We start from the raw sequence: 26127 nt of genomic DNA, 5'->3' as shown, positions 1-26127 counted from the left end.
AGATGAATACTTTTTGGAATATTGTTGATAGAAAGCCACTAGTTAGCACGCCATTCAGGGGAGACTTTCCTCAAGGGGTATAGTCCGTGACCCTCAAAACTGTGACCCTAAAAATCATGATAATAAATAAAAATTCTTTATCGAAGCTTCAAGAAAAGACCAAATTTGTAAAGATTGGACTTGAAATGACCAAACTAGAGCAGTTTAGAAAAGGTCTGTAATTCGTGGCCCACTCTGTACTTGTAGTTTATCTTCACCGTTGTTGTGAGTTTCACATTGATACACGACCCTTTGAGATAACTGAAACATGAAATTCGGTGTCAGAATAAATGTACAATTTGACAATCCAGCCATGGGTCTTTAAAATTTTAAATAACTATCCTAAATCACAAAATATGATAGGACAATAATTGTTATATCAACTGTTAAGAATTGAATAGTGAAACACAAATGGAGTTTCATCACTCCGCAGTATCCCCAAGGCTCAAGGCGAAGTAATTTTAATCACGATAGGTGGACATATCAAATATCTCAAACTTTCCATTTCCAATACCAGTTGATTATGGCTGATGTAATACACTTCACAGTCGGGTAAATTGTTAGAAAATAAATAAACGAACATGAAAATTGTGCTATCGATTACTTCAGCTAGAGCTTTATCAATCCACGAATCGATGATCAACAGTGAAAATACAAATAATTTTCAAGCTAATTTATTGATTGATTGAGGAACACTACCAGGAGGCATTACTCGGCACTAAAAAATGCAGGTTAAAACCTGAATATCACAATTATTTTTTATTCATTTAAAATGCTTTACAGTTACACAATGAAAAACATTTATCTATGTGACGTCACACCACGTATTATGACGTCACACCAAGTATTATGACGTCACACCACGTATTATGACGACACATCAATCACGTGTTTACTGATACTATAAATTATTTTTTCTCTAAAACATGCTGACGATGAAATTATTGGAACAGCTTAACAAGGAGACTCACTACACGCTTGAAAATTAAGCACTTGAGACTTTTATAGTGGTGTCTTCATCATCCGGTAACTATTAACATTAGGTGAAATAGAAAAATGGCAAGAAAGCGTACGGAGTTTTTTCGTTTGGCAAACGAATTTGCGGCACAAATTTATTTGCCGTCTATATTAAAAGTCTTGTAATAATTGTAGCATTATCAAACCAAGAAGTAAGTTACCTCGAAGTATGGTGCCTCGTTGATGTACATTTTCCTCTCCACTTTCTCACAAATTGGCACACGGATCAACAGTCCTGTAAGGATAAGTTTTATACTCATAATGGTTAGATTATTTGAATAATTAAACATATTAATGCAGAATACTTTTCATACAAAGTTACAACAAATTTTTCATGTTATGTATCCTGGGTTTGGACAGGATATTATCCGCTTAAAATATTTCCATCGCGTTTATAAATAATATTGAAATATAATATGTTTACAATAAATATGCAATCACAACATTATAATCAACAAAATAAATTTAATCACAGAATATATAAATATGTTATTTATAATAATGTTTTTAATATTTTCAAAATCGAAAGTATTTGAACCGATTTAATAGTGGCTGCCTTAAACATTACATAATAGGAAATATGTATAAAATGTAAATAAAACTTTTTAAAAACAATATAATTTACCATTGAGAATTCCAGTTGCTACGGCTATAGCTACAGTAGCGAGTATCGAAGCTATTATCATCCCAAACTGCTTCCCATTTGTGTTGTCATCCATTTCTGTCCATACTGTATCGGCGGCGAAGTATCTGAAGAAATTAAATTTAAATGAGTGACCTGTTAAAACTGAAAGTCACGTACAAACTACAAGCAATGATTAAGTTTTAAGTTTTAACGTAATGTGGGAACATTTTTACATATAATAAAGTTCTGATATCTTCATATAAAATATGTGACATGGTAATTTACTGGTTGTTGGTGGTTGCGAGGACTACAATCCCTGCTGCCAGAGCTCCAAATATTCCCGGTATTCCATGTAACTGAGTGGCTCCAGCACTGTCCATTGCTCCCAGGTTCTGCCAGGGAGTAAATAACTCTAATAACAAATAACTCGGGGAGTTAATAACTCAAACATTCATTTCAATCAGATGAAATGTTACAAAGTTAAACTCTCACCTCCATACAGCCGGAAATGTGTCCGTACCCAACACTGGACAAAGCACCAGCTAGACCACCAATGAGGACGGGCACCCAAGGTTCAACGTTGTAGCTGCAGCTCATACCGATAGAGACACCCCCTGCTAGAGTGGCGTTCTGAACTTCCAACTGAGGAGATAAGGGTGTTAGTTGGGTGTTAGTCGGGTATACTGAGTGACGGGGTGTTAGTCGGGTATACTGAGGGACGGGGTGTTAGTCGGGTATACTGAGGGACGGGGTGTTAGTTGGGTTTAGTCGGGTTTACTGACGGACGGCGTGTTAGTCGGGTATACTGAGGGACGGGGTGTTAGTTGGGTGTTAGTCGGGTTTACTGAGGGACGGGGTGTTAGTTGGGTGTTAGTCGGGTATACTGAGGGAAGGGGTGTTAGTTGGGTTTAGTCGGGTATTCTGAGGGACGGGGTTTTAGTCGGGTATACTGAGGGACGGGGTGTTAATTGGGTTTAGTCGGGTATTCTGAGGGACGGGGTGTTAGTCGGGTATACTGAAGGAAGGGGTGTTAGTTGGGTTTAGTCGGGTATTCTGAGGGACGGGGTGTTAGTCGGGTATACTGAGGGACGGGGTGTTAGTTGGGTTTAGTCGGGTTTACTGACGGACGGGGTGTTTGTCGGGTATACTGAGGGACGGGGTGTAAGTTGGGTTTAGTCGGGTATTTTGAGGGACGGGGTGTTAGTCGGGTATACTGAGGGACGGGGTGTTAGTCGGGTATACTGAGGGACGGGGTGTTAGGTGGGTTTAGTCGGGTATTCTGAGGGACGGGGTGTTAGTCGGGTATACTGAGGGACGGGGTGTTAGTTGGGTTTAGTCGGGTATTCTGAGGGACGGGGTGTTAGTCGGGTATACTGAAGGAAGGGGTGTTAGTTGGGTTTAGTCGGGTATTCTGAGGGACGGGGTGTTAGTCGGGTATACTGAGGGACGGGGTGTTAGTTGGGTTTTAGTCGGGTTTACTGAAGGACGGGGTGTTAGTTGGGTGTTAGTCGGGTATACTGAGGGACGGGGTGTTAGTTGGGTGTTAGTCGGGTATACTGAGGGACGGAGTGTTAGTCGGGTGTTAGTCGGGTTTACTGAAGGAAGGGGTGTTAGTTGGGTTTTAGTCGGGTTTACTGAGTGACGGAGTGTTAGTTGGGTGTTAGTCGGGTATACTGAAGGAAGGGGTGTTAGTTGGGTGTTAGTCGGGTATACTGAAGGAAGGGGTGTTAGTTGGGTGTTAGTCGGGTATACTGAAGGAAGGGGTGTTAGTTGGGTGTTAGTCGGGTATACTGAGGGACGGAGTGTTAGTTGGGTGTTAGTCGGGTATACTGAAGGACGGGGTTTTAGTCGGGTATACTGAGGGACGGGGTGTTAATTGAGTTTAGTCGGGTATACTGAAGGACGGGGGTTTAGTCGGGTATACTGAAGGACGGGGTTTTAGTCGGGTATACACTATACTAAGGGACTGGGTTTTAGTCGGGTATACTGAGGGACGGGGTGTTAGTCGGGTATACTGAGGGACGGGGTGTTAGTTGGGTGTTAGTCGGGTATACTGAGGGACGGGGTGTTAGTCGGGTATACTGAGGGACGGGGTGTTAGTAGGGTGTTAGTCGGGTATACTGAGGGACGGGGTGTTAGTTGAATTGGGTTTAGTCGGGTATACTGAGGGATGGGGTGTTAGTTGGGTTAAGTTTCCGAGTTAAAATTTGTACCACGAACAAGTAACGGATGGTACTAAGATGCCAATTAATTGAAATTCCTGAAATTCCGGTTGTACCGTGTCCATATGCCGGCCACTCCAAATAAATGACTTCGTGGGAGAATTATAACTAAACAGGCCCACTAATTTAACTGACATCGAGATCAAATTCCAATAAACATCTATGTTGTTTAATCAGGCGTTCACAATGTGGAACATATGTTGACTGTTCAATACCCATGATACTTACTACTCACCATGTTGATTTTACCGCCGTGAACAAGGTGACTGGTGACCATGGCGGTCACACAAGAGGCACAAATAGCCAGGTAGGTGTTAACCACCACTCTGTGTTGAACTGAAGCGTCGTCAAACAACAAAGATCCTGAGGGAGGTGATGTTAGATCTGTTTTAAATCGGAATTCTTTGAACAAAATAGTTAGTTCGTACTTCATTACTCATTTATTAACAGTTATTTTGTGCTATATCTTTCATAATATTACACCCAAACTAATAAATAATCATTAGAGTGATAAGAGGAACTTCTTGGTACTTTGAGGGAACTGTGAGATAATTTGGTTCGAAAAAGAGATTTGACAGCTTTCATAAAAAATGTCTAGCAAATTCCCTTACCATCGCATTGTCTAGTTAATTTTCTCAGCTACAATGATCAAATTGTATTCACTGATTATGCAAATTGTATACTCAGTTTCTATCACGGTGATTTAGCCCGATTTAGGTGACTGTGCATTTATAATTATATTTCTCTAAAATCTAGAAAGCCGTCTCTTCGACATTTCTGCTTAATAATGACGATTTAGCATAATAAAAATACTTTGACGGTTATACTTATGCAATACAAGATAAGTTATAACTTATTTATTTAAGGATGGAAAGCCTAATGATAATATTTCAAAATCGCTGATCGTGATAGGTCTCAGCAGTTAAAAGTCTAATATTCATCATGCAACTGTATGATTGCATCCCAATCCCTAAATGTTTTAACGGCTACAAATGTTGCCCCTCAGCCACTCCGGAGCCCGGCTCACAACGTCCCAACCATTGGAACCTCCAGTTAAAAGAGTGGTTTAAAATTACCCTTGGCTAAAAATAGGCTGGAAAACCCCCTAAACCGGCATCTCTAAGAGGGATCCGTGATTACCCACCGTTAAAACTAGGCCAGAACATCCAGAGGACGATAGTTCCCACCAGAGAGAAGGTGTCAGACACGTAGTTTGTGAGCCTGTTCTCCTCTGGAATGTGTTTGGGTTTTACTCCAAGTCCCAGGGTTAAGCCCAGTCCGAAGAAAGCACCGAATGCGTGAGTTAGGATCGAGCCTCCCGCGTCTGAAGTCTGAAATATCAAATATTGAAATGTTGCCAACCGTGGTGTTGCAGGGGCAAGTTATATTTAAAAACTAAAATATTTGTAAAATTGTTTGGTCTTGATGTACTGGGACAGGTAGTTTGCAAATTCAATTTTCAGTATGAATATGATCCATGAGTACAAATAAATTCGTTAAATTAAATTTAGATTGGAATGACAAATTAAGTCGTGAGACCTAACTGAGACTTTGCGAAACACTTTATGCTTTTAGGAATATGAAGACTATAATACCGATAAACATTAAAAATAAGTCATAACGAAAAATAGCTCGTTTTGCTAAGACTCGTTCAACTAACGTTAAGGTAATGAACGACGATGTGCTCGTTGAATTTCATAGCCAGGGGTTCCAAGAGACAGATGACGATGAGCTGGCAAGGAGACACGAAGCCGTAAATCACTCCGAATGTGATGAGAACTGCTGCTGTTACCAGATCAGCGCTTATCATCCTGTAGAATGGAGGTAGAGCTTATTGGATAGTTCCCGTATAGTTCCCGGATAGTTCCCGATTATATACTTTATTCCTGGAATCCCCAAAAACCGATAAAGCTTAAAAAACATGTTCTGAGCGAGTTGAAATAAAATAATTACTCACGCTGCAAGGTTTATTTCAGTTTTGACGAACTCTCCGTTGAAAATAGCGTGGATGATGCACGTGCAAACATGGCACCATAAGAAGCACATTCCACAGATCAAGTAGTTGAATGCAATGCCTCCCCAGGTATATTTCCTGGCCGGATAGAAATTAAAGTGTGATAATCGATTAATTTAATCATTATAATTATGTTATTCAGTATTTCAGTTACTTTCATTAAGTCGATCCGTTGCAATTGCAACTTTTACAGCTTTATTTTCTTGTTACTGTTATTGTTACGGTACCGTAGATTTATTTTTTATTAACCTGAATTAATTTTAATTTTGTTGTGGTGTGACACAATTTTCACACCGCTGGAAATTCACCAAATTTTGACGATATTCTGAACCGGTCTGCATAGACATACACACAAACCTACAAAAAGCGTAGAGGAATCCAAAACCCATGACACACATAGCTGTTGCGTCCATCATCACTGAAATGAGAATTTGTTGGTAAAAATATACCACCCACTTCCAGTGTGCCTAGTCCTACGTGCATCATTTTAAACCATACGCATAAGATGTTTAATTCTTCAACTGCATTAATAATTATTGTGCAAGTCTTTTTATATTTCGTTTATGACTAAACTCTCTGTATCTGAGCAGTGTATACTGTGAGGTCTTAAATACGAACATTTAAAAATTCTGCCGCTTTTCCTTTCAATTCATGGGCTTTTTATTGCTTTCAAGCTTGATAAGATAATCAAGCGTATAACGCTTGATTTAACAAGCCATGCAAATTTTAAGACGAGTTTTAAATTGAAGACTTGCTTGATCGACGATGTCAATTCTTCGCAGCTCAGCGAGAAAACTATAATATTTGATGTCAATTTTGTTTGAACGTCTCCTTAAAATTATACTGCTGTCCATCAATATGGGTAAAAGTAAAACAGTACGTGGGTACGGTTTAATAAAAATTGGACGTGCCTTTAATTACAAAGTTCCGTAAAAAAGGGTTTAACATATAAAATTAGAGTAATTACTTAATTAGTGTCTTGAACAGCCGAGGTTTTTGAGATAACCGGGTTAGTTCTCTGTAACCTTAGACACTAAGTCTAAATTCCATCCAATAAAATTTTCCCAGTCTTATATGATCTCTGGCAATAAAAAAGACAAATAATTTCCGGAATATATTCTTCCTGGCGAATTGGTGAAAGATAGAAGTTTAAATAATATAAAGAATTTCTAAAAATAGATTGATGCTGAATTAAGTTAACCTAAAGTTTAACTTTAGGTTATTAATGCTTTTCATTCATACAAGTTAAAACGGTATGATTTGTCTTTTATATTGCCAGAGATCATACATATATATGACTGAGAAGATTTTATTGGATGGAATTTAGACTTAGTGTCTAAGGTTACATTGAACTAACCCGGTTATTTCAAAAACCTCGGCTGGTCTGGACACTAATTACTCTAACTCTAAGTTAATATTTGGAGATACAAACTTTAGTAAAATTAGTATCTCCAGATCAAGAACTCGGTCGTACTGTATTTAATTACCTAATTACACTTAACTGGTTAAGGTACCCATACAGATTGTGCAGCAGCACGGTCAACTGTTTCAAATTAGTGAGAGAAGATAAAACTGACGTTCAGTTGTCCAAATAACATTAAGGTACAAAAACCCCAGCTCACCACCCCTAAAAGGCGAAACCCGGGCCAGGTTTTTAACCCGGTTAAAAGTCCAACTAAACAGTACTAACTTCCGTAAGACCCCATCATAGCATTAGCTCCAGCAGGTATAATAATCCTGGTCCTGTTATTGGCTCCCTCGCCCAGTTTCAGAACACTGTTTCCGTCCAGAGTCGTACATACTCCAAACAGGATCAGAACCAACGCCTGCAGGGAATCCAGATTAAATATTAATTCCCGAGAATAAATAAATATAATATTGGCTGCGGGTTGAAACAAGTAAGAATAAAAACATGTTTAGCTTTATCAGCTCTATCACCAATGATGTCATTAATGGGCAATGGCGCTATAATGTATCCACTCATTGGAGACAACCGATCAGCACTCAATTGAACTTAAATTTTGATTTTGGAATTGTAAAGGTAAAGTTTTAAATTATTGATCAACTAATAAAGTTTAAACTTACAAAAGCGACGTATCCAAATATTGGTAGGGAGAACCGCCCCAACATTGTCTTCTTATCAGGAGAAGAAATAGCGTGGTAATTAGCTGTCATTTTAGAACAAATAACGACAGAAACGCGCGAGCAACAGAACGAGCAACAACAACACGCCGGACTAAAAGATTAATGAGTGTTACGCGAAAGAACGGAAGAGCTTGGTCGGCTGCACTGGTCGGCCACTGGTCCGCACTTAGGAAGAAGATAAGGAGGTAATACTAATTGACGCTGTAAGATGAAGATGATTCCTTCGGAATCATAATTATCAGTATTGAATAATTATCCGTACATAAGCCTATTAGTCTCCAGGCCTCAGGCCGCCTTGTTAATAAACTGTGTTTTTGTTAAGCACCGGGAGGTTTGGTTTGTGAGATTCAGTTGTTTCTTGAATAATCTTTTTAGAATTTGACACGCAGAGGACCCGTTTTAGAGGAAGTTTTGAAATTCGACTGTAAAGTGATTTAGCACGTACGCTCAGAGGATCTCGTCAATGTTTTAAACGCTGTTCCACTGTACTTAAATTATTAAAAGAAATTTTGACGTAATTAGCTGTCTCATATTGATATAATTATAATAAGTGTAGTTCGAAAAAGGGATGCATATTGTATTCTCTCGAAAAACATTTCAGGAAATTTGCTTCCAGAACTGAAATCTAGCGATGTGAAATGATAAATCCAGTATTTTCTCCAAATAAAAATGACATATTTCAAGACCAACTTTAATTAAGTAAAGTTATCAATAAATTCCCACACTTGATAATGCAATAGTATTCTTATCCACCTAAAATTGGGATTAAATTCGCTGATAAACTAATCGCACTACTTTACTCACTTCTTAATGCTTATATCAAATATGAAAGTATTACAAGTATTACAAGTTACATCACTTAATATGCGACTGCAAGACTTTACGTTTCTTAATTAAGTCAATTAGTTACCTGCCAAAGCAATCAATTAACTTACATTGCATATTAGCAGAATGTCCCACAATGTTCTACAGCAAATCTCCCGATTCACCAACAGAACTGTAAGATTGGGCAAAAAATATGGGAAAATTAAGGAATGTTAATTTAGACTACAAAGGGCAACTATCGTGCTGTTAGACTGTAGTTAGACAGGATAGCCCAAAGGGTCGCCCCCTCCCCCCCTTCTTCCTACACCCTTGGACTTCCATTGACGGCAGATGATTGGAGCCATCACCGGATAACATCCAATAGCAATACCGGTACAGCGAAAGTGTGGTCCGCACTTAGGAAGAAGATAAGGAGGTAATTGACGCTGTAAAACGAAAAAGATTCCTTCAAAATTATTGAATAATTAAACACGTACATTATCATTTATCCTATAACTAGTCTCCAAGAGACGGCATGATCTTGTTAATAAACCGCGAGGTTCGGCTTGTGAGATTCAGTCGTTTCTAGAACAATACTTTGAGAATTTGACATGCAGAGAATGAACGTCAATGTTTTAAAAGCTGTTCCACTGTACTTAAATTATTGAATTATTATGGCTATTGGCTGGGGTCGATGGTATTCGTTCAAAATGGGTCTAGATTCAATGCTGGCGCCAATTGTAATGACTTTAATATAAATATAATACTTCCCTAAGTTACCTACCACATACCCAGTTATCAATTTTATCGATATTGATTGATATAACTAGTATCGATGAATTTGCCGCCATTAAAGGCACTGATAATAACTGCAATGCAATATTATTGTTATCTCTGTTGTACAACCAACTAATAATAGTATTAGTAATAGGCCGATTAAGATGAGTGGGACCATATCAGACGACAGACACGTGAATTGCGCTTGTTCGAATATCATTTTTTATTTTAAGGTGCAACCATCCAAAACCAACGTTAACGAAAAAAACAAAACAATGAGTGTTACGCGAGAGAGCGAAAATTGGTCCGCACAATTAGGAAAAAGATAAGGGGGTAATTGACGCTGTAAAACGAAGAATATTCCTTCACAATTATTGAATAATTACACGTACATTAGCTTACTAGCATCCAAATCCAATAATAAATCGCGAGATTGGTTTGTGAGATGCAATTGTTTCTTGCTACTCGTTGTATACCTCTCTCGTGCGCGCGAAAAGGGTTGCAACGTACTGTCGTACTGTGTCAACTTCAAGTTGTTTCTAAGGTTTCGGCTACTAAGGTTTACTACAGAAAGAATGTAGGCATAGGCAGAATTCGAAAACAAAACGAACACCTAGGAGTCCAGACCAAATAAAACAATCTGAATCAAATTAACATTATTTAAACTATTTTGAATTGTCACGGGAATCAGACACAAGGGTGGAGGATACAAAAGCGGTGGAAACAAGGGCAGAGGACACGAGGGCGTAGGACACCTGGACAAAAGGGCGATATTTTCCTAAAATAAAATTGTGGACACGAGGGCGGATCACATGATAGTGATACTCACTTAACATGGCCATGGACACGAGATGAACCAGTAATAAACTTGTATGATTACACCATTTAATCTACATTTGATTAAATTAAGACTATTGCAATTATTGATCATGCGTTTCTATCGGTAAATTCATTAGTAATTCCTCGAAATGTTTAATTCCCATAACCGGAAATTTAATAAAGTTTATACAATTTATATGTATAAATAATTAAAACAAACTAATTGTGTGCACCAAATATAGAAAGAGTATAACTATAAGCCGAGTTTATTAGTAGCAAGTTTGACATGGAAGGTTCTGAAATTCGAAGGTTGTGAGTCACCGATATATACTCAATACTCATAGCTTAACCACTGTATAAAGCTTAGCTGTCTAGTTTCACAGCTAACTCCAGCGCAGTGGTTTCTAGAATGTTCCAATATAAAATTGTGGTTTGTGAAAGGTTCTAAATAGAGTGATCAATTATTTTTGACATGACAGGACACGGAGTTTTACTCGAAACTTTTCGCCACCACAAAGACTTCGACATTTGTTTTAGATTACTTTAACATTGGTGCAACTCAGGAATTTGATCTTTATCTAAATTCAAAATTTACCATATGTGAACTTGTCGCGAGATCTTTAAAACCTTTAAAAGTTTACTTTATCGACCATGAGAATGAGATAGCCCATGATGTTTGTGGCTTGCCAAAAGACAAGTACAAGTTAAATATGGTAATTAATCGATTAGACACCTTTAATTAAATTTAAAATCATCCCACTTCATCATTCACCAAGTCTTATCAACCCAGATAACTTCAAAGGAAATACCCAACAAATTATAAAAGCGAAAAAACTAGCCCGGACTTGAAGTGGAACGGTATTGGATATGGTTTTAAGGCGTTAAGGTTCTTGCTAGTTCCCGAGAGGCTAATCTAATCTCACAAAGATCAATCTTGCAATTACCTAGATTGTTAATTTAGATTTGTTAATCGAGTATCAGGATTCAGGAGTCTCCACAGCGCTACATTGATTTTCCTCGGGATGCTGTGAAATTTCGATCACGTGAAATGCCCATATAAGAAAGTTGAATATTTCCACTCTGAGATCAGGATTTTAGCAGATGTTTGGGTAAATTCGTTTAGGTCACGACCTCGTTTACTTATATTCATACTACAGGCGTATATAGAGTGATCAGATTCGGAAAATGTTACGTGTAATTTCTACACAGTAGCTGAGAGTAAAGTGGTTTACAGAGGTTGATACACGTTGTAAACCCCTTTTTGCGAGGCCATTCATAAGATATTAAGAGGTATACAAATACAATTAACGTGTAGCAATACGGAGGGGAGAGGGTTACCTAAAATTACCAAAAGATGGCTTACATAATATGTGAACAATCCTGAAAAAGAGTGAATGAAAGTCATGAAAGTCATCCTCTGCTTATTGCAACTTTGTGAACAGAAGTAATGTTATAACGAAGAACAAACGAATTGCATATTAAATACGTTAAACTTAAATGAGTTTATCTCCTTTTCACTTTTCCACGACTTTGGAATGACCGCAATACGAGAAGCAACTAGACTGAGCATCACCGCTTCTCGCAACCACTTTAGATCGGCGAGATCGAAATATCAGTATCAGTCACTCTGGTCGGTTCACGGTTGCATGCTGATATGGAGTTAAAATTATTGCCTTAACTATCACGTGACATGCTCATATTTAAGAATATGCAGTAGGATATTCGGTATAATCTGCAGCATGTAATGTAACGATGTGATTGTTGTTGAATATATTAACATTTTCCTGCTTTATCAATGTCATGCTGTAACCTTAGGAACTGAAAAGAAATCCGCGCTCGCTTACCGGCTTACTTACAAAGGAATCACAAAAATGTTAATAGTATCGAAAGAAATTGTAGAAATAAATATCAATAATATCAATAATATCCTGATATTCTGAAATCTTATTTACAGAAAATTTACAGATCGAAATGCTGTTTGGTAGAAAAGAATAAACTGATAAAGATATATTTAACAAAATTAAAATAGTTTCACGAAATTAAAATCTGTTTTGATCATCGACATACATAATGTCGCCAAAATTGACACACGTGACAAGGGTTATTGAAAAAATGTTTGCTTTTAAAATAAATACACCATACAATTGCTTTCAAATCATTATTTATTTAACACAGCAAAATATTTCAGTTTTAATAATCTTTCCCCTTGTGACAGTCAGATGAAATTATTGTCACCAATCCTCGCCTTGTTAAGAGTAAAAGATCAAAGTCTTAGGAAAAAGTTAGATAATAGATAACAACACTGATTCTTGTTATAAATCACAAAAAAAGATACGGGTAGCATTCTATCTGCCCACAGATGTCTGACAACCAGTTTACAGTTTACACCGCCATCAGGTGTTGCTATCGTTACATTGCGTTTCCATGACTACAAAGCATGACCTGGAGTTCTCTGACGCATTTCTCTTCCCTATTCTGGGCCTCAACTGAGTGTCTCTGTTTGTTGGTAATTTCCCTGAAGTACAAACGTAGATCCAACTGTACGTCAACTCCTGCATCCTGAAGGACACACTCCTTTACAATAAGTTAGATATTGAGATCCTAACGGATTAAATTAAATCAGAGATGAAGCAGATAAAAATACCGGAGACAAGTATATCTGAATAAGTTAAGTTAATTTGCAATAAAATACACACGTGAGCAGTAAAATACCGTGACTGTAATCACAAGTGAGCGGTAAAATACCTTGTAATCACACGTTAGCGGTAAAATACCTTGTAATCACACGTGAGCGGTAAAATACCTTGTAATCACAAGTGAGCGGTAAAATACCTTGTAATCACACGTGAGCGGTAAAATACCTTGTGATCACGCGTGAGCGGTAAAATACCTTGTAATCACACGTGAGCGGTAAAATACCTTGTAATCACACGTGAGCGGTAAAATACCTTGTAATCACACGTGATCAGCGGTAAAATACCTTGTAATCACTGGGTTGTTCCTCATCAAGTTCATTCTCCACCTCATCCAGACTGTCAACGGAGCTCTCACTGATTCTTACCAGTCTGTTTGTCCGGTTTGTCTGCTCGTCCAGCACCATGATCTTAGACAGCTCCTCCTTCTCCACTATCTGACGTGTTTTTACAGATACTCAGTTTGAAATACTCAGTTTAGTAGTTTGAAATAGTAGTTTGAAGTATTGAGTTTGCATTTTAATCTATATGCTGATCTTGTTAACCGGAGTCCGGGCTTGTTCCCACCATTGCTCTACTTACTGAGCTCTACCACCACACCGGTCACTTATTAAGCAAAACATACCAGTGATATATCGCATGATTATGAGGCTATGTTTGGTACATAGTACTATCATGAAATTTGATTTGACGGGTAACTAGAATACATATGCATATATTTTTATTAAATACCCGACCAGTAAAATTTGACCGTGGATAATTACGTTGCTTGAAAAATTACCCATGATCTTCCCTACATTAATCACTTGCATGTTTATGAAACAAAAGAATGTAGATTGGAAGGACCACACAATTCGGTTTATTTATTAATTTTTCTAAATTTGTTTCTTTAAAAATCTATACAGAAAGTAAAATACATAAAGAAAATGAAACTGGAAGAGTTAAAACTTTTTGATGAAGTATTTCCGTTGTGCATGTTAAATGTACGCGTTTGTTCCACATCCGGAAACTGATTATTGAACTTACATTCTCGAAGTTATAAGCAATAAACTTGAGGGCAGCATGCTGGAGTTTGGACATCATGAGCAATCTGGCGAGAGACAGAGTCTGCACCGCATTTACAGTGTTCAGCTGTGTAGCTAAGAGATCACCACAACCTAACTTTAACCCGTGTATCATGTAATGATCTGAGTAGAATAGCAGGTCTTGTAATGTCTCTGGAACTATCTGTAATAATAAATGGTGATTAATTGTCAAATAAATCGTCCAAATCGGATCTATCTGAACTTCAAGTTCAGTGAACTTGCGATCGTTCACGACTCACGTATTACCGTATCCAGATTTTGGTTATAGTTATATCAGACCTCCCTGATCTGTCTAATGAACATGCTAATATTGGTCCAGCCTCCAGGTGTGCCGTGTGGGACAATAGTATCATTTAGGCGGAATATCCGCGGATGGAACAACTTATTAAGTCGGTAAGATGTATACACACCTCTGTAGAGCCAGTGTAGATAAATTTGAGGAGTAATGCGAACGTTTCAGCTAAAACGTTACTCAGCGTTATGAAGGTTAATTTCCCTCTGTTTGATGTTGTAACCTCTCTGAACTGGTTGGTATCCAACAATGCTGCAAAATAAGGACTGTGTGCCACCACAAACCCCTGAAACCGCATTAGATCAGGTGTGCTACTCAAGAATAATGAAAATTGAGTTTTAAATGGAATGCTCCAAGTTAGATGGAATAGCAAATTCAAAGTTGGCGAATTTCCAAAAGATGAATAATAATGCGCGGCTCAAACTCTCAATTACTAGCTGCTAACGTTGAGCGCGCACAACTTTAGATATCAAATTATTAAAAAATGTTTGGCTAAAAATAGAAAACAACTCCTGGGAGCACGTGAAAATCAGATTTCTGTGATGCTCCAAGAAAAAAAGTATACCATATAAGATAACGATTAGCATGTCAACATTAAACGACAAATTGGCCCATGACAATGATAGCCGGTACGTTTATAATTATGAGATGCAATACAGATTTACAATCAGGCAGATCGAATGAAGAGTTCGACGTTTGAAGTGAACAACAAATAAACTATGGTATTCAGAATGTGCACTATTTCTTAGTTTAAAAAGTAACATGCAAATGCAATGAAAATTCAACTGCCATGAATTTCCTTACCTTGTGGCAATAGAAGCGATTTGTCTGCACGATGAAACATAGATCCGAATAGTATTGTCGTTCTATTCTGCCCTGTAAATTAATATAATTAAGAATCTATCTAGTAATGTCAATGACTTCATTTAACAATCGAAATGTATGATATCTTTAGATTTAAAATTATAAAAACAAGATAGCAATACCTCAGATCTAAGATCAGATATAGCTATCTCGGCTATGTCGGGGTAGGTACAAGTTTCTGTTTCGATCATTATCTTCTCAGGGTATTTTTTGTGAACTGAAAGTGGAGATGATAGTCAAGAGTCAAAAATAGTGAAAAATAAAACACAGTGCATGCCATGCATGATTAATAAGGATTTTAACTCTTTAAAAGTTAAATCATTTTTTGAACTTCATACTTGGGAGTAGGGTCTAAGTATTTGATATTTCTCACAGATTCAATTTTACAACAAACAAATTCCTGGAAAGTTGCCATATCTTACATTGAAATGTCAATATCTGCTTAAACGTTTAAAGTTATAATGATATGTTGGTATTATAATGCTTGGCTAGCATTATATTTGTGCTATTATGATATTAGCTTATTAGAGAACTCATAGTTTTAAAATTGGCAGTACTTTAAACCTTACTCGGTAAAACTTAGTTTAAGTGTGAAAACTATTAAGTATTCTAGAAAATTCTATATTATAATTCATTGATCGTCATGTAAACAATTCAACAATTTAACAATTCTTTCCGGTTATTAATAGAGTAATAGGCTTGTAGTTGTATAAAAATTTTCAGAAGTTAATGTAACCAAAATTTTTGAAGTTTTAACATTCAGGTTATTAAACATATATGTAACTTACTTATCATATTTATAATATATTCTTCAATGTTATAAGTAATAACTAAGAGATATATTTACACTGTACAGCTTCGCTTTGTGGGCTTGTTTTGGCAGGCTCACCACAAGCTTCCTGTTACTGTGCCAAGTAAGTAAACTGACTAAGTTATTACTGTACAACACGGTACTTCAACTTAGTACGGTGTTCAGAATCAGCAAACATTCCACAGGGAAGCGCGTTTGTTGTATTTATTATTTAAGCAACTAAACTTAATTATCAGATACAATAACAAGCTATCTAATCAATTCAAGAAAGCAATTCGAGAGAGAATGTGGTAACTGTGATCTCCTCTATCAATCATCAAATCCCGTTTAAATAAACTTTTACAATCCCTGGTAATAGGGGTTTTATATTTTATGCAAAAAAATCTTTTTAGAAACTAAGAAACTCCCAGTAAATCACAGTTAATGATAATTGCAACCATACTGAATGGCTTACGTTTATTGCAAACAGCACGCAAGTTCGAGGTCAGTTCCTGCAGCCCAAGTCGTCTGGATAGATGAAGTATGTTTTTGTAAAGGTGCTTGTATTTCCCAATACTGAGTCGTTGTGTGTACATGTACTTTAGCACTTGTACCCATGCTTCAACCGAACTCTCCTGAATATAAAAGTGTTTATGAAGGAGCAATATTTGTTAAATTGTAAATAAAACAAATATTTTAATAAAACAAATATTTATTTTTACGGCACAATCAAACAATATCAATAATAAATAAATCAGGGGAGGTTTGAAGAGGTTTCAAGTGCCGAAGGCCACTGCTTATCTTTAGGATTTGAGAGTGACCTGTGCTTGAAACCCCCTCAACCATCCACTACGTCAATATACTTGTTATACAAATATAGACAAATATAGGGATAGCTCCCATAATCGACGTTTTAGATTTAATTTTCAACAATATTGATTTAGCTAAAACATATAATTGGTTAATGGTTATACATGGCTGATAGATTAGATCAATGAAAATGTCTAAATCCCATTACAATTACACACATAATTGTGTGGTATGTACACTGTAATCTGACATAATATAATACATTATAAATAAGACATGATGTTGTGCGTGTGCCTGCTGCAGCACGCTGTAGTATTCGATATTATCTGTGCCAATATGTGGCTCTACAGTCTACATATAGTCATAATATATTAGCGAGGTGAGTATATCACGTGACTACAACAGCTAACTAGTGTAGGAAACAGATTCTATTATTACAGTAGTACAGAAATACTGTCTCCCTGCAGACAGTCAAAAGTAAAAGTGGTGCACTTGTGATGATTTTTTTTATTACTACAAACTAATAGAAAACTTAGATCAAACATTTCACTGATCATCAGATGAATTTTAATGCGATTTTGTTACACAATATAAAGTGACCAAACCGGAGAGAAAGTGCTACTCAAAGGTTACTTAAAGAAGCAGTCACTCGCCTTCTTCAGGATATTACGTTTTATACCTCAGAACACGTGCTAACTATGATCACAATGAATCTGACATGAATTATAGGTAAGACGCAGCGTTGCGATTTCATAAGATCTACACTTAGACTTATTTCTTACTTTAATACACGCTTCAATATAAACGGTAAAGAAAGCAATGAGGTACACTTCGTGTATCTTACCACATATTTCAAATTCTTTCACCCCTCATTGAAGCTACTTAAAAACATTAATAGCATCTTCCAGATACATCGTTCTGTACGTGACAATAAAAAATTACAGGAAATATATTTGATGGTGAAATAAGAAGCGAGCTAGTAAGGGTTTAAACACAAAATAAACATGGTAATAACTCGCCCAATTACTAATATAAATCACAAAACATTTTCCTCTCTCCATCACGTCAGCCAACAGACGTGGAGACATGCACATGACAAACTATAATAACTGTTTCACAACACTAAAGTCTACATTACAGCTAGATGGTAGGAAAGATCGAAATTGTTTGATCCCAGGAAGATGCTATTGTATCCAGAAGTTATCCATAAGTTACACTAACCAACTGACGCTACTGACCTTGTAATTTTTGAAGTAGATAAAGTCTTTGCCTCTGTTAGGTCCCAGTAAGGAGTGAGAAAAGTATGGACTCTGTTTGAAGAGGACAAGTTTGTGGGCGTAGATCTTGTGATTTTCCGGTCCAATAACCAAGCAAACATCGCTGTAATTCTGATATGCATCACTAAACATTCTGAAGCAATCATTATTTTCAATATCGTCTTTAAATTCAAAATTAATGTTTAACATTTATTCTGTAAGAAGATTCTACTGAGTCTTATCGTTGACCTTGTTTATTTTGAAAGATACTGTAATGGTTTAACTTACAATTCCATAGTGTCTCTGAAATGGGCGCTTTGGGAGGTTTTCTGCTCAGGGGGATTGCGTAGAATGCGGCGGGTCTTGTCAGTTAAAGCACAGTTCATGCATCGCTCCCCAGAAAACTTGCAATGATCATAGGTAGCACCGGACTGCAGTAAGTAGACAACAATATCTTCATAACCCGAAAGGCAAGCGTAATATCTGAAACAAATATTTGCTTATTAAAATCATCGTTCATTTCAAAATAATTGACAGGTTGCATCCCATGGACCACTGAAACAAATTTATCTGAAAAAAAATTTCAGTGAAAGGTACAGCCAATAAAAAATCAGTGAAAACTCAGCTGAAGATAATCATAATAGAATATCATTTAAGAAGAAATTTATTGTAAATAGCCGGAACAAAAATGAAATTTTGATTTAAATTTCCATGCAGTTACAAAACGCACAGCGGAGTAGAATTCCATTTGTCTGTCACATTCACATCGCACATCATTTCTTCAACCAGTATTTTAATCCTTGTCAGATCCCCTTGTTTACAGGCCATAAAAATATCACCCATGTCAACCCAATGAGTGAGGTTTTGATCGTGTTTTCAGCAATGGTTTTGTTTGAAATAGATTTCCTTTAATCACTTTAATGCAAACGTTTACAGTCTGACAAATGTTCTGACAAATGTTCTAAAGTAAGTAGCAAAAGCGTGGAAGTTTTGAAAGTAGTATCCATGGAATCCATAAAATCTTTGTCACTGAGGAAAAGTCATACCTGGATTATTTTGTGTCAGTGTCTGACAGCTGTCTGTATAGTGTATAACAAACATAAGCAGTCTGAATATTTCTGAGATGCAAAAGTTATCTATTGCAACATAATATCATCATGAGAATTTGTGGTCATATGATAACCTTTTACCAAGATGTGGTAAAATGATCAATGCAATAGGAATTTCGGCTGGGTGGTGTAGTGGTAACATGAGTGACACATTTCACCACCGAGGTACTGGAAGCTGTGTATCCGAGAAATCTTTGATGAAAGGAGAATTCTGAAAATGTCCTACCGCGGTAGGACATTTTCAGCTTTCCGCAACCCAAATTTCAGTCAAGTTTGACTGAATTTTCCTCAATGACGAATTAATGAGTTTACTGTGTATGGCAAAAGACACGATTGAGGTACTGAAAGTTAGATTACCAACTTGAAAGCTCTGATAAACAGATAACAACCAGAATAAAAGGAGATATTTTTGAATAAAAGCTTTTTTTCCGTTTCCTTGATTGAAATTATACAATTTTGACTGAATTTTTTGCCAGTGACCAATCATTGAGGTCAGTGCAGTGGTGTAATGAAGGGCCCCGCTGACCCTGCTGTGCAGAGGGGGGGGGGGTGGGGCGTCACCTTAGGGGGCCCAAATCGTCGTTTGAATGTGGGACAATTTTGAAAAACTTAACTGAGGTACTAGCAAAACTGCTCTAGGAGCACACTTTTTTAGAGATTTTACCAGCATATATCCTCTAAAACCACCTAATTTTGTTCAATCTTAGGTAGCGTAGGAGCGCCAAAAGGGGAGGGGGTGCCAACAGGGGGGGGGGGGGGGGCGCCAACAGGCAACGTTACGCCACTGGGTCAGTGTGAGTAAAACAAATCACCATTGAGGTACTGAAAACTATATATCCGAAAATGCTTTGATATTTTCTTTCTTTCGATGTTTTTGATGTTAGGTAATGAACAATGTTCAACTGTAAACATAGTTATGGGTATGTCGATCCCAGCTCATTGTACAGAGCAGTACCAAGTACATACATATTTTCATATTAACAGGAAACAATGTAACAAGAGTCAATATTGTCGTCGGTATATTGTCCATTATCTACGTTCTGCTTTCTAGTTTAAACAATAGTGAGTTCTAAATATACAGCTTTAAACCGATTAAGTATGAATGAATGAAATACCTGACAATCCGCACTCTTATAATCCAAAAGCATGAGTAACTCGTAGTGATGTATGATTTCTAGAAACTTTAAATTAATTTTGTCGCTCACAGGTCCTCGTGAATATGTGATCGCCGCATAAGGTTCTGTAAATGCGCAGGGCACCTTCAAGCTTAAATTATTCACCTTACTGAGGCAGTCAACCAACGCGCGGCTTTATTTTTATGATATGATATGTTTTGATTGTTATTAATAAATACCAAAATTTAAATTTGTAAAAAAAAAAAAAATTTGTTTTCCTAATATATTTTAATGTTGCCATGGGGTGGCAAGTCCCCATACATCGTAGTCTGATAGTTTAACTGCATCATAATATATGATAGAATGAATAACAGCCGATAGTACAAAAATGTTCGATATTATGTCAATATTGCATTAACCTTACCCAATGCAATTGGATGATGATTAATCACTTTAAACTCGACTGTCACGTGACTTTTTCAACTCGTTCTCTAGCTGGTCCTGAACGACTATTCGAAACCCTAACCCTCTAATCTGATCCCAACCCTAACCCTAACCCAATCCTTAACAAAATCATATTATACTGAAACCCTAACCCTAACGAGAAATTATACTAACTTCCTTATATCACGTGATAGAGACAGTTTTTCGCCAATATCTCGTCAGGGGAGCATTTTAACCCTATGTCATGGGGGTGATTCGGAATACGAAACGAAACGAAACGAAACACTGTATTTACTACCCCGCTACTATGCGACAAAGATATTGTATAAAGATAACTAAATAATTTACACAATACGGTGCCCATGTCTGAGCGGCTCTCATCAAATAACTTTCTCTCCTCCTCGGAGCAGAAAGTTAAAAACAAAACACGGGTCTCATAAATCAAAAAATACTAAATAATGTTAAAGAGATAATATCAGATTAACTGTCGCAAAAAATGGTTAAAGTATACATATTACATAATTGATTTTATTGACACACCGATAAAAACCAGAAAAACAAGAAGTGGATACTCGGAAAACAAAAAATAACACAAAAAAGACTAGAAGCCACAAAAAATAGCTTAACCAGGCTATAGCTGATCATACATATAGTTCTTTAACTTACCCTTAAAAGAGACAATATTGTCGATGTTACGGACATTAAGAGGGAGAGAATACCATGATTCAGGTGCATAGTTGCTGAACCGCCTGCTAGTTGCCTTCAATTTAGAGAACTTAGGTATCTTCATAAGAAGGTTGCATGCTGTTTTTGTTCTGGTTTCTTTGACAGCCTTATCATCTCTGTTCATTTGAACCAACTCTTGGAGGTACATTGGTGCCAATCCATGGGTCACTTTAAAACAGATGAGACACACTTTGAAAAATATCTTCTTTTCAACAGGGAGAATATGAGCTTTCTTGTAGAAAGGAGACAAGTCAGTATTTCTGTCATAGATGTCGTAAATGAAACGTATCCCTGCATTTAGAACAGATTGCAGCTTCTTCACTCTAGTCTTTGAAAGATTCATGTAAAGGGCATTACAATAGTCCAGCTTTGATATGATCAGTTGTTTGACCAGCATGAGCTTAACTCTCTCATCTAGATACTTTCTGATAGTTCTAAGATTGTGCATTGTCCAGCAACAGTTCTTCCTAACGTTGTTAATCTGCCTTTCCGTGTTGAGAGATTCATCTAGTAACACTCCAAGACTCTTCCAGGTATCGTTTTTACATACAGTTGGTGTAATAATGGTGTCACCAAACTTTATTGTTATTTCAAGGTCAAACTTCTTCAGTACCAAAGGCTTTCCAATGACTAACAATTCTGTCTTGCTCTCATTCAGTTTCATGAAATTATTAACCATCCATACTTTGATTTCAGACAGACAGTCATTGATCCTACTAGTGACATTCTGCAGCTCCATGGGTCTCATCGGGTGGAAAGCTATATAAAGTTGTGAGTCATCTGCATAAAGCTGAATATCGAGACCATACTTTCTAGCTATTTCCTGGAGCAGCTTAATGTATAAGATGAACAGGATAGGTCCCAATAGAGAGCCCTGGGGTACCCCAAACAACAGACACAGGAAGTCAGATAATGAGTCATCTACCTTAACCTTGAAAAACCTGCCTGAGAGGTATGAACTAAACCATTTCAATGCAGAGTCCTTAATACCAAAATTTTTTGCCAGCTAATTCTTAAGAAGGATTGTATGATCAATCGTGTCGAAAGCAGAGAGAGATCAAGTAAGACTACAATCACAATGTTGTTCTTCTGCACTTCCTTAAGAATATCGTCTGCCATCCTGACCATCAGGGTTTCATAACTGTGGTTCGCTCTGTATCCAGACTGAACTGGGCAATGCAGACTGTTTAAATGTAAGTGATTGTTTAACTGCTCAAGTACAATCTTTTCAATCAGTTTAGACATAACTGCAAGATTTGAGACTGGTCTGTAATTCTTCAGAATATCTGGATCAGCATTCTTCTTCTTGATAGTGGGCTTGACCAGTGCAGTCTTCATCTCGGCTGGAAACACACCTTTCAACATAGAACTGTTTATTATGTGCAGGAGGATCGGTGCCAACTCCTGAGAGCATTTCTTCAACATGAAAGTTGGAATAGGGTCAAGACTACAAAACTTGTTAGACATCTTAGAAATGGTGTGTAACAGGTGCTGCCTAGTGATGGAGTGAAATTTATCAAATGATGGCCCTGAATAGGTGCTTTCAAGATTCTCTGACGATGACAAGTTCCCTCCGATATGACTTCCTTCTTCTTCTATCCCAAGTCTGATATCATTCACTTTATCCGCAAAGAAAACTTTAAAACTTTCTGCAAGTTTTTTAGTGTCATTACCATGTGGCCTTTCTTGGGTAGTTTCACCCGTGAGTCTATAAACTTTCTTGTACAGAGCCTTCGTATCTCCCGCAGAGGCTAAGAGGGCTTTTCTATTGTAAGTAATCCTCTTCTGTCGCTCAATGACAATAAATTTGTTCCTGAGGTAGACAAAAATATCCTTCTGTCCCTTGCCTTTCCTCCAGGCTCTCTCAGCTGCTCTCCTCTGCCTCTGTAAAGCTTTCAGATCCTGATTCATCCAAGGTTTACCTTTGTCTTCACTCTTCATCTCCTTACTGATCACAGGGCAATGCTTGTCCATAAGTTCCAATAGAATACTATTGTACATCTTAACTGACTCATCAAGACTCTCAGAGCACCAAGCATCTCTTTTACAGAGATCAGAAACCAAAATATCTGCTTTAAAATCCTCAACCACAATACTTTTAAAATCACGGTAGTTCATCACCCTAGTATCATTCAAAGAGGTCTTCAGGCTCACAGACACTACAAATTTAACAAGAAAATGATCTGATCTAGTCCCAGATTCCACAATGTTGATAGAAGTTATAGAGTCTTTAAAGACTTTGGTCGTTATCACGAAGTCAAGAGTTCCTGCTTGATTGTGAGTTCTTTCTAGTGGTACACATTGGATGAAACCAAGCTGATCAAGAAGGGAAAGAAACTTTGCGGGGTAAAGATCTTTAGGTCTTTCAACATGTAAATTAAAATCCCCTGCAATCACCGGGGTTCCTGGCTTACCGGACAAATTGTTTAAGAGAGTTCTCTGGTAGTTACGAAACTCGAGAGACTGTGGGATACTGAAGGGAAAGGAAGCAGTTCTAACGAGCTCTTCTCAAACACAAGGATATATCTTGTGAACTTGGCTAGTATATATGAAACATTTGATATGGAGTTGTAGAGGGAGTTATGTGCCTCGCCGGGCTAAAGTAGTGGATGACCTTGCTGTACGGCAAGTTAAACAAGGATCTGAAACTACTAGGTTCCGTACAGACTCAACTCTGCACCCGTGTCAATATGTTCATTATATGCAAGCCTCTTGATTTAAATCACACAGGTATTCACTGAATTCTTCCAAGAAGTGGCACTCAGTGTACCTGGCCTTTTTGGTGTAAGGCGGTCTATACACATCAATAAGTCTGATTATCCCACTATTTGTTTCAAGTACAACTTCCATGACTTGGTAAGACTTGTACTTCTTGACTCTACCGTTGCTTTTCAACTTAAGGTTCTTATTGAAAATCATGCCTATACCTCCGCCACTACGATGCTTCCTTGGGTTGGATAAAATACCCCAACCAAAATCTCGTATCTCTTGTAGCTTTGCAGTATCTGCTTCCTTAAGAAAAGTCTCTTGAAGAAAACAGATATCAACCCCCTCATCAGTTAGGTGCTCAAGAACCTCTACTGTCTTGTTCACTAGACGATTAACATTAAACGTGGCTAAGACTAGTTTATCCCAAGCTCTCTTTGTCGAATCTTTGCCCACTGGAGATAAGAGTTTTTTGATGTTTCACATCCGCTCGTTCTGGCCATGATATAACTCTGCTCTCTCACATAAGATGGGCATAATCTGTCAGCTGCAGAATGTGTCTTGCATTTATCTTTGACATTCTTGTCTTTACTGTTGCTACAGTTCGTACACTTGATACTAGATCTTCGGCCCGCCGTTTTCTTCTCACAATCTTTCGATTTGTGGGCACCTGCACAGTAGAAGCACACTGGGTCGGCATTATACTTCTTACACTTACAGTAATCACTGCCACTCATGTGTCCGAAGCTCTGACAGTCAAAGCACTGGATTACATGATACCTATCCTTAACTTTATACTGTCCAAGATCAGCGTGTACAAAGTCACCTGACTCCCTTATAGACTGCCTGATTTTCACTGACACTTGTAGGCATGCCCAGGTCTTGTTTTTCTCCAGGAAAATAACCTTGAAAGTGTTGTTCTCATCTTCAACTAAACTCTTAATGGAACTGTTCTTATCAAGGATGCTCTGGCGCAATTCTTCAGATGACTCAAAATCTCCCTTGAGATTAGGTTCAAGCATTGTCACGGTGTGGGATTTTGCAGACACTTTGTAGTCCACACTAAGAGCATCTTTAGCTTTCTCCATAAGTTCCTTGTTCTTGAATATTAACCTTGCTGTGCCTTCTTTGACACCTGAGACCCCCTTAATAGGGATGCTGGGCAGTATTGATGCGACATGTTTCTTCACCTTTGAGGACCAGAGTTCTTCTGTTATCTTATCTGCCTCATTCTGCCCTTCCAGAGTTAAAGTATGAGTCTCACTGGGTCCGAGATTGGTCTTAATCTCAGGTATAATATATGGACCACCTTTATTGTTCTCAATGAGAATTTGTCTAAATTGTGCTAGCTCCTTTCTCACTATATCTAGTGCCTCGGTAGCTGTCCCTTCCTGTGGTGCAGGTGTGTCTAGTATAGACTTGGTCTTCAGTAGTGACAGGGCCCTCTTACTGAAACTGTATAGTTCCTTTATAACTTCAAACATATCCGGCTTGCTATTCCCTGTGGGTAAGTCTAAAGAATCTGCAATTATAGTATCCAACTTCTTCTTACCTTTTAAACTGTCGTTTAACGTTTCTAACTCCTTTTCCATCTTGTCATAGACATCAGTGATAACCATTGCTGTAAAGGATTTGAGACCTCTCTACTTTAACTCAAACCAAATAAATATAGTGGTAAGTGCTGAAAAGTACTTGATAAACCCACTAAAAGCTGTTGGTCGTCGTTTAAAACGCAGTAAAAACCTCAAATTATTTGTTATATAGTAGTGTTGAAA

At 37.5% G+C, this 26127-nt stretch overlaps 2 protein-coding genes across 3 annotated transcripts; both read right to left on the bottom strand.

Moving 5' to 3' along the window:
• Positions 1-217: 217 nt before the first annotated feature.
• On the bottom strand, positions 218-26127 carry LOC134819622 (ammonium transporter Rh type A-like). Of its 2 annotated transcripts, XM_063829646.1 has the most exons (14): positions 26096-26127; positions 8003-8053; positions 7608-7743; positions 6275-6335; positions 5861-5995; positions 5564-5714; positions 5048-5234; positions 4139-4266; positions 2174-2323; positions 1967-2073; positions 1682-1806; positions 1218-1291; positions 1011-1069; positions 218-300 (listed from the first exon to the last, which is right to left on the bottom strand). In XM_063829646.1, exons 2-13 carry the CDS (start codon positions 8045-8047, stop codon positions 1025-1027), a joined length of 1344 nt encoding a protein of 447 aa, XP_063685716.1. In that variant the 5' UTR covers positions 8048-8053; positions 26096-26127; the 3' UTR covers positions 218-300; positions 1011-1024. The 2 variants fall into 2 exon arrangements, with proteins under 2 accessions (XP_063685716.1, XP_063685715.1); XM_063829645.1 differs by lacking the exon at positions 26096-26127 and having other exon boundaries at positions 8003-8186.
• On the bottom strand, positions 12037-19298 carry LOC134819620 (ankyrin repeat and BTB/POZ domain-containing protein 1-like). The gene is made up of 10 exons (XM_063829644.1): positions 18983-19298; positions 18541-18735; positions 18235-18406; positions 16662-16821; positions 15519-15613; positions 15337-15408; positions 14651-14818; positions 14182-14382; positions 13443-13592; positions 12037-13021 (listed from the first exon to the last, which is right to left on the bottom strand). Exons 1-10 carry the CDS (start codon positions 19093-19095, stop codon positions 12872-12874), a joined length of 1476 nt encoding a protein of 491 aa, XP_063685714.1. The 5' UTR covers positions 19096-19298; the 3' UTR covers positions 12037-12871.

This window comes from Bolinopsis microptera, chromosome 8 (assembly GCF_026151205.1).
Source record: "Bolinopsis microptera isolate Bmic1 chromosome 8, MBARI_Bmic_1.0, whole genome shotgun sequence".
NCBI lineage: Eukaryota > Metazoa > Ctenophora > Tentaculata > Lobata > Bolinopsidae > Bolinopsis > Bolinopsis microptera.
The sequence above is the reverse complement of the archived record's forward strand: the minus strand, read 5'-3'. Positions and strand labels throughout refer to the sequence as shown.